We start from the raw sequence: 19,840 nt of genomic DNA, 5'->3' as shown, positions 1-19,840 counted from the left end.
TTTTTATTATGTATGAAAAAAAAAATTTGTTCTATTATTCCTTCGAATGTATGAGAATAAACGTAATATAAAAGCGTTGTTCGTTTATTTGTTCGTTTGTAAAGTACCGAGTTCGAAGAATCGTATAATTATTTAACCGAGTGAATGAGCTCTGGCCATTGAGTCAGCGTAAATCGTTTTGCATATCGAACGATCTCGCTTTGTATGAAACACACTTGTCCCAATTTCGCAAGGAATTTCGGAGAATACGTAATCGTTGTGTCGTATCAATGAAAGAGCCACTTCTTCGAAACGTTGGCATAACGTGAACGGTCACCACCGGTAAGGTGTTGTATAAATTGTTGTTTGTAAAACAGCTTTTAACGATTGGGAATTTTTTCTTGACTAAAAGTAATTTAATCATTATTATTAATTACTTTCTCTAAAAGTTGATTTCATCGAAAGTATGCTAATAAGGAATAAGGAAAATAGTTTGAAGTTTGTGGGTTGGGATATGGAATCGAGTGGAAATGCATCTGCACTGCTTACTGCAACCTCTTCAGAAATCGCGTGTACTGCAAGTAGTGTGGGCGTGGGACGAGTCAGACCGTCTTTGTCATCTACCTATGATTTGTTCTTACTACTTACAAGATAAAAAAATCTTCCTCTCTCTCTCTCTCTATTTTTTTCTTTTTCATCTTCGTTGGTAGAAGTATTGGTTTAGGATAACTATACTACACTGTTGATAATACGACCTACATAATATCTCACCTAGGAGAAAGAAAGAGAGAGAGATTCCATTCTAACTGGAACAAACAATAGAGGATTAACGACAGACAGAAAGAAAGACAGTAAAATAGAGGTTTAGAGAAAACTCGTTCCTTCTGTTCTACTCTATTCTGTTCTGTGCTGTTCTGTTCTTGCGATTTGCGGCTAGACTTTGATCTTGCAACAAGTACTACCCGAGTCGAATGAATTTCGCACCACCGTTCCTGCTGCTATTATTTGCCCTTTCTCTCTCTCTCTCTCTCTCTCTCTCTCTCTCTTTCTTTCTATTTCTTTTTTTCTTTGTATAGCAAGTAGCAAAGACGTAAAGGTGAGTCAGACATTTCTGACCGTCTAATTATTCCTTCACGACATACCACATGTACCTATAACGTATCCATTGTATGTACATACGTGTAAAGCCATCGTTGCTCGCTTTACACGATTCCCACTATACGAACTATATATATATATATATATGTATGTATATGTATATATACATTCAAAGTATAAGAATGTAGCAATATAAGCACGAATACGTCCTCTTTCGTACACGTGTACGCATGACGTAATACATGCTTTCCATGAACAAATAGACCGAAAGGTAATTTCGTTGGGCATAATATATAAGCGACTATTATTGTCATAAGTGTATACTTTTTCTCTTTCTTTTTTTTTTATATATATAAACGCATACTAGAACGTACAATGTTTGTCTTTTTTTCTTGGAAATATTTTCTTTCTCCATTTTCTCTTATATTTTCATACAAATAGAATAAACAAACCAAATCAATTCAAATGATGAAAACTAAAATATAAAAATAATAATGATCATTAGAAAAATGAAATTATTCTTTCTTAACCAGTTAACTCGTTCAAAAGTGCGCACTGTTTTGTGTCGTCAGAATCGAACCATGACGAGTACACTCGTCAATCACAGAGTAAGTTGCTTTTGAAACATCTTGAAATTTAAGAATACGTTTTGTTTTTTTTTTCAAAAATTACAATTTAAATAGCTAATGGTCATTACTTTATACGCATGACGAGTATACTCGTCAATACACTTCTCCATGACGAGTATACTCGTAAATGTACAGTTAACTGATATAAGTTTAAAGATGGGATATTATTTGTCTTACGTAAAAGTAAAATATTCCAACGAATGGCGTTTCTCTTACGAATCCACGTCATTCATCGTAGGTAGCTTGTAAAAGCCGGTAGAGAGAAAGAGAAAGAGAGAGAGAGAGGGAGAGATGGTAGACACCAGTGAACGCGATCGATCCATTGAAGAAGCTCACGAGATGTGTTCCAGGTTAACATGTTCCCTTCAAACTCGAGATTCGTAGTCATCGTGTGTTTGGTGACTTTACAGTGTCAATAATATCATGATCGATCGATATCATACTGTTATATATCGTATGCGTTCGTGTACTTATTATTAATTGTCGATGATATGATGCGAGCTATGAGATCGGTGAATAATCAAGATACCTTTCAACAATCGATAATAGTAGTACTCCATTTTTTGATGCTTGATAAAATCGTTTTACGGTGTGGGTTAATCAGACCTACGCCCAACTTCAAAACAGGAGGGCCAACTCCAATTGGCTGTCTACGACTGCTTATTCAATTTATTCATAGCTAATCTCTGTCCCTATCTGAGACAAAGAGGCCCTTCCTCTATCCGCAACCTGAGGACGCACTGTGTCTGACTGGGACCACTAAATAACTAGTTTTCCTACCCCGAGACTAGCAGCTGTTATGCTAACATACATAATGTGATCTATCTCTCTCTCTCTGTTATAACTCTGTCAATAACCATTTCTAAGGTATATTGATTTTATTTCTTTTTTTAATGAAAGACAGAAGAAGACAATGAAAAAAGAAAAAAAAAGATTGTTTAGGGAATGCCTTTACATATCGTTAAACTGAATACAAGTTCTAAAACGTCTTTAGATTCTTCTCTTCCTATCGATGCCTAATGCTATACCGTTAGTTCCTCTTAATAGCTAATTTATTGCCGAGCTTGCGATCTCGTCGAGCACGTCCCACTTGCATTTTGAACGATCTCTTTAACTTGCACGGTACCTTCCCTTCATCCCTTTTCTCTATCTCTCTCTCTCTCTCTCTCTCTTTTTTCTGTGACGCGAGAAAATGCTAGGAATCTTTTTAAATCTTAAATCGCATTGAAGAGGATGATCGTTGCAATACTCTTATCGTGAGTATTCCAAAAGAAGAAAAAGAAGAAGAAGAAGCAAATATATATTTATTCGTTGGTCCAATCATAAACTACGTATTTACTTATCATACACACACACACACACGTGTATACTATGATCTAAATATATATAACTATCCACGATTAGAGGGGAGACGCTGCTAACGCTCACGTATCCATAGAATACGCCTACGTTTGTACAAAATCCTATGTATACATACGTATACTATAGTTACATATACATGTACACCTATATACTTAGGAAGTAAAGTATATATTACATATATATGTATGTACATACCGACATATTCTGCGGGTTTCGTGCGTACACGCACGAGCTAGCATTGGTCGAACTTCAATGTTTCCTGTGGTATTATATAGAGTATATGTGTGAGTAGTACGCTTTCGTGTATATGGTTATGTGCGCGCGCACCAGTTGCGAGAAATTGCTCGCATACACGTTTACACGCATACGTACGCGCAATAGAGAGAGGGAGAGAGACAAGGTGAGGCAAGGCAAGGCTAGCGTTACGTAGCAGTCGTCGTCGTGTTGACGTCACCCGGCAAAATGGCGCTGACATGACGTCACCGGACTCCCTTCTCTCCTCCTCTTACCATTTACCACGACCGCGTCCTTACGATCCTCCGCAATGACTCGACGCCACCCCCGTCGTTGTCCTCGTCCTCGTCGTCGTCGTCGTCGTCGTCGTCGTTGTCGTCGTCGTCGTTGTCGTTGTCGACGTTGTCTCGAAAGCTTGCTTGCTTGCCTACTTGCTATCTTGCTCGAATGGGGTTGGACCGACGGGCGCCGTAAACGATAGTCTCGCACCGTGCTTTTAGCTGATTTTTGGCAAGATGACTAGTTGAAACTCAAGTATTTGAGGAGTATCCTCATCGATCACTACTGTTAATCAATGTCTATTGTATGTGAAAATATATACGCATATAAATATACAGATATATATTTAATGCTTATGTTGTGCCGGTAATTATGAAAGTGGAATCAAAATCAAACGATAAGACAGAAATGAATATTATGATTTATTTTATATTGAAATTATTTTGATATTATAAAAAAAATTAAGTTGATTTATAAACCACTATTGTAATTAACGGGGTAAATATATTATTATAAATATATTGTGTATTTTAATATACATCATTGTAAAAAGTTCGTTTGATAAATCTCCTTCGTATATACGTATATATATTAAGTATAGTACGTATTTACGATAGTACGTCGTCGCGTGCACGCGCTCTCGCACTTAAAATGGCGTAGTAATTAACCTAATGAGAAACGCCGTGGGTTAGTATAGATTTTCTATCAGTTGTCGTTTCCCATGCGCTTCGTCGAAAATTTCAAACATTTATTTTACAAATTGCCTATGTCCATTGTAATATTTTTTCTATTATTGTTGTTTTTGTTGACCGTAACAACATCAACAACTGTCGTCAAAAAATAAACAGTTCATTATTTTTGTATTTTTATTTTTATCCAATCGTTAGTTGTACTCATTACTTCCTTTTTCAGGAAAAAGGGAAGAGAGAGGGAGAGAGAGAGAGAGAAGAAATGAAGAATTAGGAAACATCGGTTTGGCAAAAATTCAATCCTCGTTTTAAGGGAGGACAGTAGCGTAAAAGCGCATACCGAGCAGTCATTTCGTTGTCATTGAAGAATTCTCTTCTTTACTTTGAAAAGCATCCTACTTTATAAACTCCTTCAGTATTATTTGCTATATACAAATGAAAAATTATTTCAAAAGAATCGTTTCGACTATCTTCAGACGAATCGTTTCTTTTCATATACATTTTTTGTTCTGTCTCTCTCTCTCTCTCTCTCTCTCTTTCTCTTTCTCTTTTATTTGCGCTCTTTCTCGCACGATCAAAACCTTGCGCTTGACGTTTCGACTAGATAGAAAATTCAATTGTGAATATTCAACGTCAGGAAGCAGACCAACAGTAGCAGCAGCAGCAGCAGCATTGGTTATTTCAACAGAATGAAAAAGTAGGGTAGAAACAAACGGCAAGGGGTAAACGACGAGGGTGGGATTGGGTGGTTGAAAGGCACCAGGGAGAAATGTATGGTATTAATTACCATTGATAAAAAACACAAACGCGCTAGGCAACATGGCGATTTGGCACGATTCTCTCTTCTCGCCATTACTCCAACGGGGTTGGTCGTTTGATAAAAAGCTTACATGAACTGACTGCATAAATCATTATCAATCTTCTTCGGTATAATCTTCCTTCCTTCTCTTTTCTATACTATCGTGATACGTCTTTAGAATATTATGTTGAAATAGGAACATTTTTTTTTTCTACGAAATATTAATAGTAAATGTGTTAGTATCGTTACTTGAAAAATAGTGCGAAAAGTGCACGTGTTATTGTATACATAAGTGTGTTTGTGTTTGTATATGTGTGTAATACATAGGTTAAGGGTGATTAGGTGGGTATTACGAATACAAAACTGGCATGCAGCGTTGCATATAAAGTGCAACGTGGAAAGAGTGCTATATTTCTTACGTGTTGCGATCCACACTTGCCGTTGCACCTGTTGCTGTCGTGACCAATCAGCGTCGAAAGAATATACTTTCGACTTCGTAAAAGTTAATTAAATTTTCGTTTTTTTCTTGTTTTCCCTTTCTCCACCCTCAATCTTCCCCACCCAATCACCTCCTTCCTTATATTAAGTCCAAGTACGAGTTGATTTATTAGATATCCATTTGGCACATTATATAGTTATGATAATATGGAAAGTGATATTCTCTACAACGATATTAACGTTAAAAGTCTTACATTAGTGTTTAACATTTATCGAATCTCAACGTTAAATGGTTGTTCGAGAATAATATATGTGTATGTGAATTTCTCGAAACAATGTATGCCAAGTTACGCGTTGAGGCCACTGCGGATACTGAAAAACTTCGGCGACATGCCAGTCCCGAACGTTTTCTAGCGTTGTGCATCATCAATGCGGCTAAACAAACTTTCCGTCGCTGTTAGAGAGTCCACTTGTCGTCGTTCGAGAAAACGCTTACCGCTTCACTGAATTTTATGAGTTTGACGAACGATAGTAGTCAAGCTATTTCTTATATCCGAGGTTACGTTCCACATACACGATTTTTTATTCTTTAAACGATTTTCATTATACTTCAAGAATTATACATATATTATATATATATAAGAATAAAATAGTAATCAAAGTTTTGTTATTTCTTTTTTTTTTTTTATATACGAATTTAACATTATTTTATTTATTCATCGTTAATAATATTCGTTGAATAAAGTAGATGAAAGGATAGAAAAATGAAAAGGGAAGACTGACTAAGTGTACGTAAATGGAAGTATGTGTCGTATGAAGATTCTTGTCGCGAGTTTATTGCATTATCGAGTACACTTACTTTTGCCTGCAAAGCAAAAGCAACGCACAAAAGACCTTCATTCGCAAAAGTCTCTGTTAATGCAATTAATTAGCTACGTGCCACATAATACGACTTTGTCGGCCATTAACGAGCTCTTTCGCGACATATACATATATACGTATATATATATATATAATAGTTAACCGTGATAGAAACATCGGTATAACTGGAATATATTGATATTAAGATAGTTCATGGGATGATGATGATGATATGTATCGTTTTATCGATAAACACAATTACGTATTTTATCTAGATACCATTTGGTGGATATTGTAAAAAAATAACACGAATATACTTTCTCGAATAATCTCGATAACCACCGTATGGATGAGTAGGATAATAGGGAGGGTGAGGGGAGTTTATTGGAGTATATAACAGTATATAATGCATGTATTATATATGGTAATAGGATATATCGATGAAAGTTAATTAACGATTATGATATTTTGTTTGATGATCAGGTTGGCAGCAGCGCAAGAGGCGGCACAAAGGGATCCTGGATACGCGAGTCAGTACAGGAGAAGGCAGAGGTTGGCCGGACTGACTGGTCGCGGTGACTGGACTAGCTTTGGAGGGGAGGTAAGAGGCAAGTGTCTCCGATCAACATGAAGAAATAGAAATAGAAAGGTGGGTGAATTTGTTTGGCAGGTAATTGGTTCGGTGGATATGGCGCCAGGTCGGGATCAGGGCGGAGGGGCGGGTGGAGGCGGGGGAGCACAGCCCAAATCTAAGGGCACGACCTCGCTGTTCATCCTTTCGGAGGATAACTGTATAAGGAAGCACACCCGCTTCATCATCGAGTGGCCGCCCTTCGAGTACGCCGTCCTGCTGACCATCATCGCCAATTGCGTGGTCCTCGCCCTCGAGGAGCACTTGCCGAAACAAGACAAGACCATACTCGCACAGAAACTCGAGGCTACGGAGATCTATTTCCTCGGGATTTTCTGCGTCGAGGCGAGCCTCAAGATCCTCGCCCTTGGCTTTGTCCTCCACCGCGGCTCCTACCTTAGAAACATCTGGAACATCATGGACTTCTTCGTCGTGGTGACCGGGTGAGGAGATCGTCTAATCTTCAACGAAAACACACATATATATTTATATATATATATATATTTTTATTATTCTCTTTATTCTTTTTATATGTATATATATATATGTTTTTTTTTCTTTCCTTACTTTTCCTTAATCGTTATTATTAATATTATCATCTCGTTTCACGTTTCCAATCATTTATTTCATTAATTCTATTTCTTTCTTTACCCATGCATATACATTTATATATATGTACTTATATATATTTGTATAATACTCTGTCTATCTGTCTCTCTTTCTATCTCTCTCTCTTTCTCTCTCTCTCTTTTTCTCTCTCTATCTAACTCTCTTTCTCTCTCTCTCTCTTTCTCTCTCTCTATTTTTCTTCTCATCTCTTCGTCCAAAACAATTATTCATTATCTCTCTCTTTTTTATTTTAAAATCGCATTTATTTACATTATATTTGAAGAAATGTTATGAAAACTCATGAAAAGTTTAAGTTAGGCGGACACTACGAGAAGAGAAGACGATAGAGAGGAATATGCACTTTACCGTGGTCATTTAAAATCGCGATAAGAGGCTGATTCCTATACAGATATTTCTATATTCTATATATACGTTGACTTTACACGTAACAACCTTTTTAACGTTAGGATATCTGATCCCGAGGAAAGAAGTTTCAAAGATAAAGTTTTATAAAGATATTACCTATATCTATATATATATATATATATAGAAAGAGAAAAAGTTTCGTTATTTGAAGAAACTTCTTTCCTCGTACATCTCCAAGCCGATACGGTTTGTCCGATTGGACAGATAGATTCTAGAGTGATCCTTGGATTAGGTCGATGACCGTGTTCGCCGAAACTAACGTGGACGTCGACCTGCGTATGCTACGTTCCTTCAGGGTCCTCAGACCGCTAAAGCTGGTTTCGAAAATTCCAAGTGAGTCAGTCACAATTCTGTGAAAAAGCAGATATAACAAAGCAAAACAGTACAAGAATACAGTGAAAGCAGCAGATTATTATTATATACTAACCCCCCACCCCTTTGTTCATGGCATTTGCGTTTGTGTACGTTTTATAGTCTGATTAGCTTTTAACATTTTATATTTAACGTTCCTTATTATTACAATTATTATTATTATTATTATTATTATTATTATTATTATTATTATTATTATTATTATTATTATTATTATATATTATTATTATCATTATTATTATTTCAATTATTATTATTATTATTATTACTATAATATTATTATTATTATTATCATTATTATTTTAATTATTATTATTATTATCATTATTATTATTTCAATTATTATTATTATTATTATTATACTTATACGATAGTTTCTACCCTATATTCTACATACATACATACATACATATATATATATATGTATATATATATATATTAACCAGTTAACTGTGGCGCCCTCCTTCGAGAGCGCGAACCGTTTGGTGTCGCTACAATCGAAACATGACGAGTATACTCTAATTAAATACAAAAATTGACATTTTTATTACTAATATTTACTTATTCGGTTAACATAAACATATTAAATTAAAAACGCAATCAAAATTAAATATTATACATATAAAAACAAGAATTTAAATTCCTACTGTGGAGTGGTGTTCAGCGAAACAGGGTACAATACACAAAGGGACTTTACAAATGGAACACCACTAACGCGATTCATTCCTAATCTTACGTTTATAGCAGTGTGAACACCTTCCCGTAGGGTTGTTTGTTTTCAAAGTTCCTGGTATATAATCCGGAACATGATTCCCGCCTAATTGGCTTACATTAGGTTTAAATGGCCGAGTTTGTGTCGGTTTTTCTCTTAGAATTGGATACGTCGCAAAAATGTCTTCAATAAATTCTAGCAAAAAGTTCATTCGCGATAATGTTCCATTATTTTTTTTATATAATATAAATGCATTTAGACAAATAATGTCTAAGAAATGGAGAAATATAAACAAACACTGATTTACTTCCTTCCTTACTGACAAAATATTTTCTACCTGTCTTAACACTGAGAAAGTTCTGGAGTAGGTGCTGTAGGGTTGATCACAGTCCTCTTACCAGAAAGCATCCTAGCCTTTCCCACCCCAATAAAATAAATGTTCTTTAGGCTGCACGGTATTGGGGCATTACTCTAATGTCAGCACATGGTTCTAACATCAAATAATTGGCATTTACACCACTCGATAGCTAGGTAGCTTCGGGCCAGCAGCTATCAATAGGCTCAGCGCCTGGTCGGCGTCACGCATTTCTCCCATATCTGAAGGAACCCTATTATAAATCAACTTTCTGACTTTTGTCTTTACCTCTTTTAAGCTAACATCTAAAAAACATTATCATCACACATAAATAAATTTCTTATGCGAACTGATAAGCTGTTTCAGCCTGTGCACACGGGGACGCATGAGTTCATGTCAAATTATTTATATTTGTTATTTATTTGTTTTATTTCGACATGACATTTGAGAATATGTTTTTTTTTTTTAAATTACAATTTAAATATTCAATGGTCACTACTTTATACTTACGACGAGTATACTCGTCAATAAACAAAATCTTTTCACTACTCCATGACGAGTATACTTGTCAATCACAGTTAACTGGTTAACTACATAATACATATACAATATATATATATATATATATATATATATATATATATATGTATATATACACCCAGAGTGATTCTTGTAACGAGGACGGGTAATAACTTTTTTTTAAGTAACAATAGAAAAAAATCATAAAGGAAAAAGTTATATGGCACAACAAATGTCAACTTTCTATGACCTTACTTTTTGTGACAATGCATCGATGCACCCGCTAGATGCAGTTGCACTTTTTTTTTAAATAGAAGTTTATATTTTTTACACTATTCGATTCCTTTTTTTATTCTGCGTTAAAAAGTATTAAGTGAAGGTCATCGAAATGTCAATAGTTTACGAGATATTTGATAATTTGTTTATATCAACAATGTATTTTATTACAATAAGTGTTCGAATGCTCCTCCATTGCATTCTAAACATTTTCTAATGCGCTTTTTTACAATTTTCATTATATTTTTTAATTGATATTGGAACAATACATTGTTATACACTCCTTTAAACCATGTATGTTCATTGCGTCTATTGAACATTCCATTATTCGTAAAAGTGCATTCATCTTGCGTCCATAAAATTCTTTCTGCTAAATTTTCCCTTCGTTGTACTTGTCTAAGAAAAAATTGACAAAAACGCATTCTTCTAATATCATCTCCCACATGTAAAGTGTGTCCTATCAAATAACGATATGGATGTGTATTCACGTCCTTTTATATCAGTCGATGATTTAAAGGAGCCTATAACAATGTATTGTTTCAATATCAATTCAAATCAATGTAATAAAATACATTACTGATATAAAACTTCAAATATCTCGTAAACTATTGACATTTCAATGACCTTCACTTTATACTTTTTTACGCAGAATAAAAAAAGGAATCAAATGGTATAAAAAAAAAAAAATATAAAGTTCCTTTAAAAAAAAAAAAGTGCAACTGCATCTAACGGGTGCATCGATGGATTTTCAAAAAAAGTAAGGTCATAGAAAGTTGACATTTGTTGTGCCGTATAACTTTTACCTTTATGATTTTTTTTTATTGTTACTTAAAAAAAGTTATTAACCGTTCTCGTTACAAGAATCACCCTGTATATTATGATTATGTTTCTCAGTTTTATTGCTTATCTTTGAATTACTGATTCGACGTTTTCTGATAGGTGCAAGCAGAAGATATCTAACGCAAGCTAAACTAATACTTTTAAACATTTGATTTGTGCTTTAGTTAATTCCCCTTGGTTCCCGTTTGCGTAATTACACATCTCTCTGTTTTACTAATTACTATTTAGCGGCTATGGGTGTCTTAGAACAGTTGATCAAAGCTAATAGATAAGAGTTGATCGAAGATACTTAGGTATTATATTAAATAATGTAATAGGTATTTTTTGTCGAATCTGTGTCAAAGTGTATTTTTCAGTAATCAAGTCTGTATATACACATACATACGTATTAGGATACTAATGAATTATTAGATATTAGAAATACTCTATCAGTTATTTGCTATCTATATATATTCTATATCATTTATTTTTATATCTACTCGCATTTCCTTCTATCTCTCTCTCTATCTCTCTTTCTCTATCTCTCTCTTTCTCTCTTTCTTTCTCTCTCTCTCTCTCTCTCTCTCTCTCTCTCTCTATTTCTATCTATCTCTTATTATTCATCGCACTAGAAAAAAAAAAAAAAAAAAAACACGAATATACACAAGAACAACAACGAACGCTAACTCACTCACATGATATATCAAAAACATTAACGATATATTAAAAGGATGCAAAAACACTCTTTCGTATTTTCTAGGACCTTTCACTTTTATCTCGTATTTATTTTTTTTTTGTCCGTTCTTCTTCTTCTTCTTTTTTTTTCCTTCTTAGTAATTTTGTTTTACATTAATGTGCAATAGATTGAAATTTATTGATTTATTTGGACTGATGGTTTGCGTCTGGGCTGCGTCTTTATTCAAGACTGACGTCATAATTGTGTATCGTTGATGGAATATTTTTAGAGAACAATGATAGTTCACAGAGTGTCTTTCATTATGTTCACTTTTTAATTTTATTTTGATTGAATTACATATTTTTTTTTTTTGTTATTATTCGTTTTTCTTTCTTGTCACATTAAATATATACGTATTTATTATACATAGGGTAGAGAACATAGTGACTGAGATCTTATATTTGCTAGAGATTGATGATATGATATGATAATGATGATGATGATGATGATTATTATTATGATTATGATGATGATGCTACTTTTTAATGTGTTAACACAGTATTATATTATTATAACGCACACGTAGATAATATTATCGCACGGGGTCAAACGTGGGCGATTATTTTTCATGGTAAATATTTCTATGGTAGTGCGTGTGAATTTAAACCCATTGTGTCTTTTATTTCATTCTTCTTCTTTTTTTTTTTATTTCTTTTTTTTTTTTTTTTCATTAGAAAACAACAACAACAACAACAAACAAACAAATTAATTCAATTCACGATCGTATGATAGATCGGTCGGCGGATTGTTGTTGTTGTTATTATTATTATAATTATTATTAAAACACATATTCACACATACACAAAGTAAAATCATAGTAATGAATTTTTTGTGTGTGAGTATTTAATAAACTTTGAATATGTTTGAAAAAAAAAAAATATTTGTCATGTAAACGGCCATTGTTACGCACAAGAAAACATGCACACACACATATATATATATAGAAATAGATACATTGGCCCGAAGTCGCGTTTATATTTAGCAGTCTCTATCCTTAGCCAAAGCTATTGAATAATAGAGTTGACTATACATTGGTAAATAGGTACGTGTTCTAGAGCCGTAACGTGTTCGAGTTTGCTAGAGAGTGGTGATGAACAACTTTAGAGACACAAGAGTTCAAGAGTTGCGGATATTTTTCAGAGGATCCACCTTGATAAATAATCATTAAGAAAAAAAATAAAATTAATAATAATAATAATAATCATAATAATAATGTTTTAATTAAAAAAAAAAATACACGACATATCAATCAGTTTAACACTTATTTGTTATTTTTTTAATCAATGATATTTATATTCAATTATCATAGAATTCAGCGTAGTATTTGTTTACAAATTTTTTAGTCTTTTGAAAATGAATCTTTAGATAGATACGAGCGAGCGAGCGAACGAGCGAAAGAACGAACGGAAGAAAGAAAGAAAGAAAGAAAGAAAGAAAGAACGAAAGATTATTTATAAATATTCCAAAAGTTATTTAATATAATGTATCGTAATAACCAACGTAGTTATAGGTATTGGTATTTGATACCATAGAAAAAAAAAAAATAGAAAAAAAAAAAAGAAGGAAAGAAAAATAAAAAATAAAAAGCAGAAGAAAAACATTTCTAGAAAAAACTATCAAAGGCAAGGGAAGAAAATGAAGAAGATGAAGAAGGGAAAAAAAAGAAGAAATGGAAATGGAAGAAGAAGAAGAAGAAGAAGAAGAAGAAAAAGAAGAAAAAGAAGAAGAAGAAAAAGAAGAAGAAAAGAGTGCAAAGCTCTCGGAGTTTGATTCTCCGTGTAGGTTAATGCATCATCGCTAGTACCTTCACGTAGAAACTATATATATATATCAATATATATATATAGAATTGGACGTATCGTGCGAATTTGCGATTCATATTCGGATTCATCCCTCTAGATGGATCGCCATCGTTCACTTTTCTCGCGATCGGTGATCCCAAACACCTGAAACGTTTTTTCTCTTTCTCGACTATTACAATGAAAATAATAATGAATAGTAAATGGGCCCGTTTTAGAGTTGATTTAAAACAAAAATGTATCTGCTTGCAAATTGTTTAATTCCCTTTTTTTTTAGTTTTATTTTCAATTGTAAGTAAATACATTATTATTCATTTTTGAGGGTTTTTTTTTTTGAGAGTGGAAACGTGGAGGGTTAGAAAAAAGCGGATCGCGAGAAGGTCGACGACATCGTGATGGACAAAGCCGAGGAGAACAATAAAATAAATAAGTAGGAGATTAATCATTTGGATATACATATATATATATAGTAGGTATTATGCTATCGCTATCTTCGACTTGTCCGATGCGTCTCTCACCAAAATGATTCTCTTCATAGTTTTTAGAATATTATCGTTAGTGTTTTTGAAAAAAAAAAATACCTCGTTTAGAGACTAGATAGTTGCTAAATAACCTAAATAACATATCCTTTTTTTAAGAAAAAAAAAAAAACAAGAAAAAGAAATAAGATCCACGATTATTATTATTATTACATCCCTCTTAAGTCCACTTTAGGTGTAAAACCCGAATAAATGTTCCCTAGAGAGAAAAAAGAATAATCTTATACCCAGTAACCCTCATATATTATGATCCCCTTTTATTAAATAATATATTTCTCTCATTTGTTATCGTTAGACCCATCTTGTGTATAATTGTTTTTAGTGTTTCCTACGATAACGATGTTCTTTCCCCCAGCGTCGTTGTTACATAGTTCATTAATTTCCTCTTGCCATTTTTTCTAAACCTATCACTTATTATTCTCTGTTTCACGCTATTTCTCACTCTTTCTATCTCTTTCTGTGTCTCTTTCTTGCTATTTTTCTTACCACCTCTTTCTCACCTTTAATCGTAATACCGTAGATACTTTTTCGATTCCATCGTGCTTCCATTAACAAGTTTCCGTCAGAGTTATCTCAAGGCAGCCACCCCGTTCACGAAGGACTTAATCTTAAGATGCACTAATTCGATAAAGTCGAAGCAGCTTACAATTGGAGATTCTTCGAAGTCTTCGAACCCGCCACATCCTTCCTTCAATTCTATCTTTTTTATCTATGTGTGTATTACTTGCGCGTATTTTATATCAAACTTTCAAATCTCTTTATATTTCTTTCTCACTTTTTTCTGTCTTTTTCTATCTGTCTTTAAATGTCTCTCTCCCTCACCTCACTTATTCTCTCTTGATGTCATTCTTTTATTCTCGTGAAAATTGCATATATTATCTACTTCCTATAAAAGAATAAGGAACGAATAAAACGACGAGTTTGCATATTCAAATGAAATCAAAATCGAGTTCAAATCTAATCGAATCTAATCGCTTACATCCTTCTCTCTCTTTCTTTTTTCTATACAACTACTAACAGTGTGTTCATTATTGAAAATGATTCCGTATTTATTTTTCCTCCTTCAGGAGAATTTTCGCCCGATTTCGGAAGGAAATTTCTTCCAGTAATCTCGTCCCTGAGGGCCGACCCCTCCATTCGCGGTATTCGTAGCCTACTTTTTTAAGATCCCGAAACAATATTGTTCTTCCATCTACGTCTCGGTCTACCCAGTGGTCTTTTCCCGTTGGTATACCGATCAGTATTTTACGCGCCGTTCGATTCATCCCCGATGCGCGCCACGTGACCTGCCCATCTTAATCAGCGTGATTTTACGACGTTGATGATGTCCGTTTTTGTTGTACAGTCGGTAAACTTCTACGTTATGGGGTTTTCTCCATTCGCCCGTTTCCTCATCGTGTTTGGCACCGAACAACTTTATTTTCGGAAACCTTCATTTTCGTGACCACATTTCGGTACCATAAAGGACTACCAGTAGGATGATTGTCCTGTATATCCGGATTTTTAAACGCCTAGATATCAACCGCAAGCTGACATTGTCTAAATTGATTCTTTTCTTAAGTTCTTGGTTTATGATCGATCCCAAATACCTAAAGTTGCTGACCCGTTCCAAAAATTCTGAATTCTATCGGTGATATTTAGTTTTCCCTTTAAATCTAGATAATATTTGAAATCATGAATATTTCCAAAATGAAGGATTAGGATTAGAAATGGCTAGTTAATTGTATCTGTCTATCTCACATTCTTTCTGTCATTCTCTCTGTCACTCTCACTATCTCTCTATCATTCTTTGTCTTTCTGTCTATCTGTCTATTTCTTTATATCTCTGTCTCTATCTCTCACCTAAATTAGTGACGTAGCCTAAGTACTTAAGTAGCCTGAGTATTAGTGTAATAGAGTAGTAAGTAGTAAAGTGTGGCGGGGTGTGTGTGTTTTGGGGCAGGTTCATCACGGCGTTCTCGCAGGGCATAGAACTGGATATGGATCTGCGCACGTTGCGTGCGATACGCGTGTTGCGACCGCTCAAACTTGTCTCCGGCATACCGAGTGAGTAGCGCTTCAAAAAAAAAAAAAAAACAAACAAACAAAAAAAAGTAAGAAAGAAACTGGCCGAGAACAAAACTAACAAATACAAAATACGAGACTACGAGAGTCTCATTCTTTTTACTAATCCCCTTAACCCCTATCTTTCGAGACGAAGCTTTTTTTCAACGAAAGATGGGCAACTAACGGATTAATGATAACAATTAATAAACATTTAAATAATATCTTATTTAATAATAAATCATACCCAATATTAATAGTGAACTAATAATATTAATAATAATAATAATGATGATGATGATGGTGATGATGATTGATGATGATGATGAAGATGATAAGGATGATAAGGATGATAAGGATGATGATAATGATAACAATGATGATGATAATAATAATGAAGAAGATTATGATGATAGTAATGACGAAGATAACAATAATGGAGATGATGATGATGATGATGATGATGACGATGATAATGATGATGATGATAATGATGATGATAATGATGATGATAATGAAGATGAAAATGTGTGAAAAGACCGCTGTTCGAGAACTCGCTCGTATGAAAATTTTCCTGCGCCTAAGATTCGGATATCTCACGTTTAATATACATTATTATTATAATTCGTCCACGTTGGACTACGTTTGTCGCATATATCTGTGGTATATACATCTATATGTATTTATTAATATACATATATATGCATATTTTGTATACATTGTAAACCTACTATATTAAATATCGAATAGAATTTAGATTTGATTAAAGTGCGAATCTCGACGGGCATTTACTGTCGGACATATAATTAATTATTTCAATTCGTAGATGAGCGTAGTATTCTTGATTGCAACGTTTAATACCAACACACGTACACGTAGATGGCATTGCAACGACTTAGCAAATTTTTTTTTCTTTTCCTTTAGGTTACGTTACGTAGTATTTTTGATACCCATTTAGATGCTCTTTGAGGGCTGTATGTTGTGTTTAGATATATCGTTGAGGTACCTTAATCGTTAGTGCGCAGGAACATTTTGTGCGAGAACGGTGAGAAGTTTGTAATTGGTAATTCTGTCGAGTATAAATTTATACAGTAATTTTTTTCCAAATTTTCTATAAACTTTTTTTTCTTTTTTTTTTTTAATAATTATTTTCTATTATCATTAATACATATTTATATATTATATAAATAATTAATATATATATATTTTTGTAGATATTTTGCACACGTGTGTGTAACACGTTTGGACAAAAAGAAAAGTAAAACAAAAATTGTATTAAAAAAATCTTTCTCGAGCAGCGGCAAAAAAAAAAATAGAAATGTGACGCGCCGAGAGAGTGCGGTTTTCAAAATAAGAAGCGTCGTGACGACGGTGGCCAAAAAAAAAAATTAAAATGAGAAAATGAAAAGAAAAGAAAAAAAAACGAAAGAAAGAAAATATGAAAAAGAAACAAAACAAAAAAAAAGAAAAATATTAGTCGTGTTAGTCGTGATGCCGAGTGGGGACGATTTTTCGGGCTAATTACTCCTCGCCGTTCTCTCTTATCTTCCTAACAGGTCTTCAGGTGGTGTTGAAGTCCATCATAAAAGCAATGGCGCCGCTTCTGCAGATCGGATTACTGGTTCTTTTCGCGATCGTGATATTCGCCATCATCGGTCTTGAGTTTTATTCGGGAACACTGCATAAAACGTGTTACAGTATAAAGGACATCAGTGAGTATATTTTTTGTCGGGTCATTTTTAACCCTTTAAGTGCTATAAACGCATATATGCGTTTGATAAAAATTACTAGCATGGTTATTCGACGTATTTGTTAATATTAATGTATTGGGTTGTCTGGAAAGTTCGTGCCGATTTTTGATAGATGGCATTAAAGTTCTTTTGCTAAAAAACCTGAAAAGTTCTGGAAGCACGAAATATTAAAGTTATTATATTATTATATATATTTATGTAATAATTAATATGTATAGTAATATTTATTATGTAATAAATATATAACAAAAAAAAACTTAAATGGGTTGCATTTCAATCTTCTGTCAAAATCGGCACGAATTTTCAGAGCAACCCAATAAAATAATGTAATATTTATATTAATAAAATTAAATTACATTCAAAAACAAAAACTTTAATTATTAAATATAATTTATTATTAAAATTTGGTTAATAATAAATTATTTCGTTCCTACATAATATTTTAGATAAAAGTATTCAGCACTCAAAGGTTTAAAAAACCCCCGACATCGGGTGAATTATTTTACAAACGAAAAATATATTTTTTTATTTTCTAATATATTTCTTATCAATGCTAATCAAAGAAAATACTTTTTGTTTTTTTCTTCTTCTTCTTTCCTACCATTTAATTTCTCTCTCTCTCTCTCTCTCTCTCTGTCCCTTTGTTTGTTCGTTTTTTTTTTGGTGTTTTTTGTTTGTTCTGTCATGTAGGTGTGATCGTGAAGGAAGGTGAGACTCCAGACCCGTGTAACACGGACATTCAATCGGAGGCACCGTTCGGTGCCCACGTGTGCAACTCGAGCACCTCAACGTGTTTGGATCATTGGGTGGGACCAAACTACGGCATCACCAGTTTTGACAACATCGGATTCGCTATGCTCACTGTCTTCCAGTGCATCACTATGGAGGGCTGGACTTCCATATTGTACTGGGTAAAGCAAGAGATATGTTCATCAGTGTTAAATATTTCTCTATCTATTTTTTTATATATATGAATATTGATATTTTTCTATGCCTATCTGTCCATTTCTATATATCTGTTTATTTTTTATGTGTCTCAATATTCTAATCAATTTTTATAAATGACTTTGTATACGCATAACAATTGCGTACACGACGATGTTTTATCTATTTGAATGTGGTCCTTTCGATATTTTTTCATTGATATGAACTTTTGCTCAAGCTTTGTCCCACGTGGCTAGATGAATTGTCATTTTTTTCCTTACAAAATGATTGAATCTTTGTTCGATGATCGAATCCATTTATTTGATTCGATTACAAAAAAAGTTAGGTTAGAATTAAAAAAGTTATTTGTCGAACTTAAGATTCAATCGTTTTTTTTTTTTTTTCAGTATTTCACTTATCTTTTATGTTTTTATTATTTTTTATAATTTTGTATGCATCATGTATTGTTTTTACGTGTTACACTAATTAATTTAACAATTGCTCGTATTTGTTAATATTTTTATATTTGATTAAAACGTCTGAGTGTTTCTTCCCCTTGCACTCTTTTTTGTTTTTTATTTTATTTTGTTCGATGTCATTGATGTTATTTTTAAAGTGAAAACTTCTTAAGAATCGGGTTGATTTGAAAACGATGAAACGCTGTAACGAAGAATGCGACGAAACATTTCGAAAGAGAGACAAACATAGGATTGAGTCTAAGAGAGAATGAGATAGAAGACAGAAGTATTCATTTGTTTCTTATTATCTCGGTTTCCTCTTTATGCATTGCTTCGTAGTCCACACTCCTGGATACTTAGTGTTGATATGTGTGTGTTTGTGTGCAACTGCATACTACGAAATGTAGAATCATATTATCTCAATACACACATTTAAAAATATAATTTAGTTCTTCGACTGACCACTAGGCTATCCACGTTTCTCACAAACATAGTCTCTACAT

General features: G+C 33.5%; 1 protein-coding gene across 16 annotated transcripts in view; it reads left to right on the top strand.

Moving 5' to 3' along the window:
* The window catches only part of cac (calcium voltage-gated channel subunit cacophony), a 165,053-nt gene that overhangs the window by 67,667 nt on the left and 77,546 nt on the right, over positions 1-19,840 (top strand). For 14 of the 16 annotated variants that reach the window (XM_089171707.1, XM_089171703.1, XM_089171702.1 and 11 more), the window contains 5 exons: positions 6,852-6,969; positions 7,039-7,442; positions 16,104-16,207; positions 17,761-17,916; positions 18,646-18,866. In XM_089171707.1, the coding sequence (XP_089027833.1) occupies positions 6,852-6,969; positions 7,039-7,442; positions 16,104-16,207; positions 17,761-17,916; positions 18,646-18,866 (1,003 nt within the window). Of the gene's footprint in view, positions 1-6,851; positions 6,977-7,038; positions 7,443-16,103; positions 16,208-17,760; positions 17,917-18,645; positions 18,867-19,840 lie in introns of those variants that run through there. The other 2 variants (XM_089171710.1, XM_089171713.1) reach the window with 2 other exon arrangements.

Source organism: Polistes dominula, unplaced genomic scaffold (assembly GCF_049000335.1).
Source record: "Polistes dominula isolate Pdom_NZ unplaced genomic scaffold, Pdom_raw_medaka contig_84, whole genome shotgun sequence".
Lineage (NCBI taxonomy): Eukaryota > Metazoa > Arthropoda > Insecta > Hymenoptera > Vespidae > Polistes > Polistes dominula.
The sequence above is the reverse complement of the archived record's forward strand: the minus strand, read 5'-3'. Positions and strand labels throughout refer to the sequence as shown.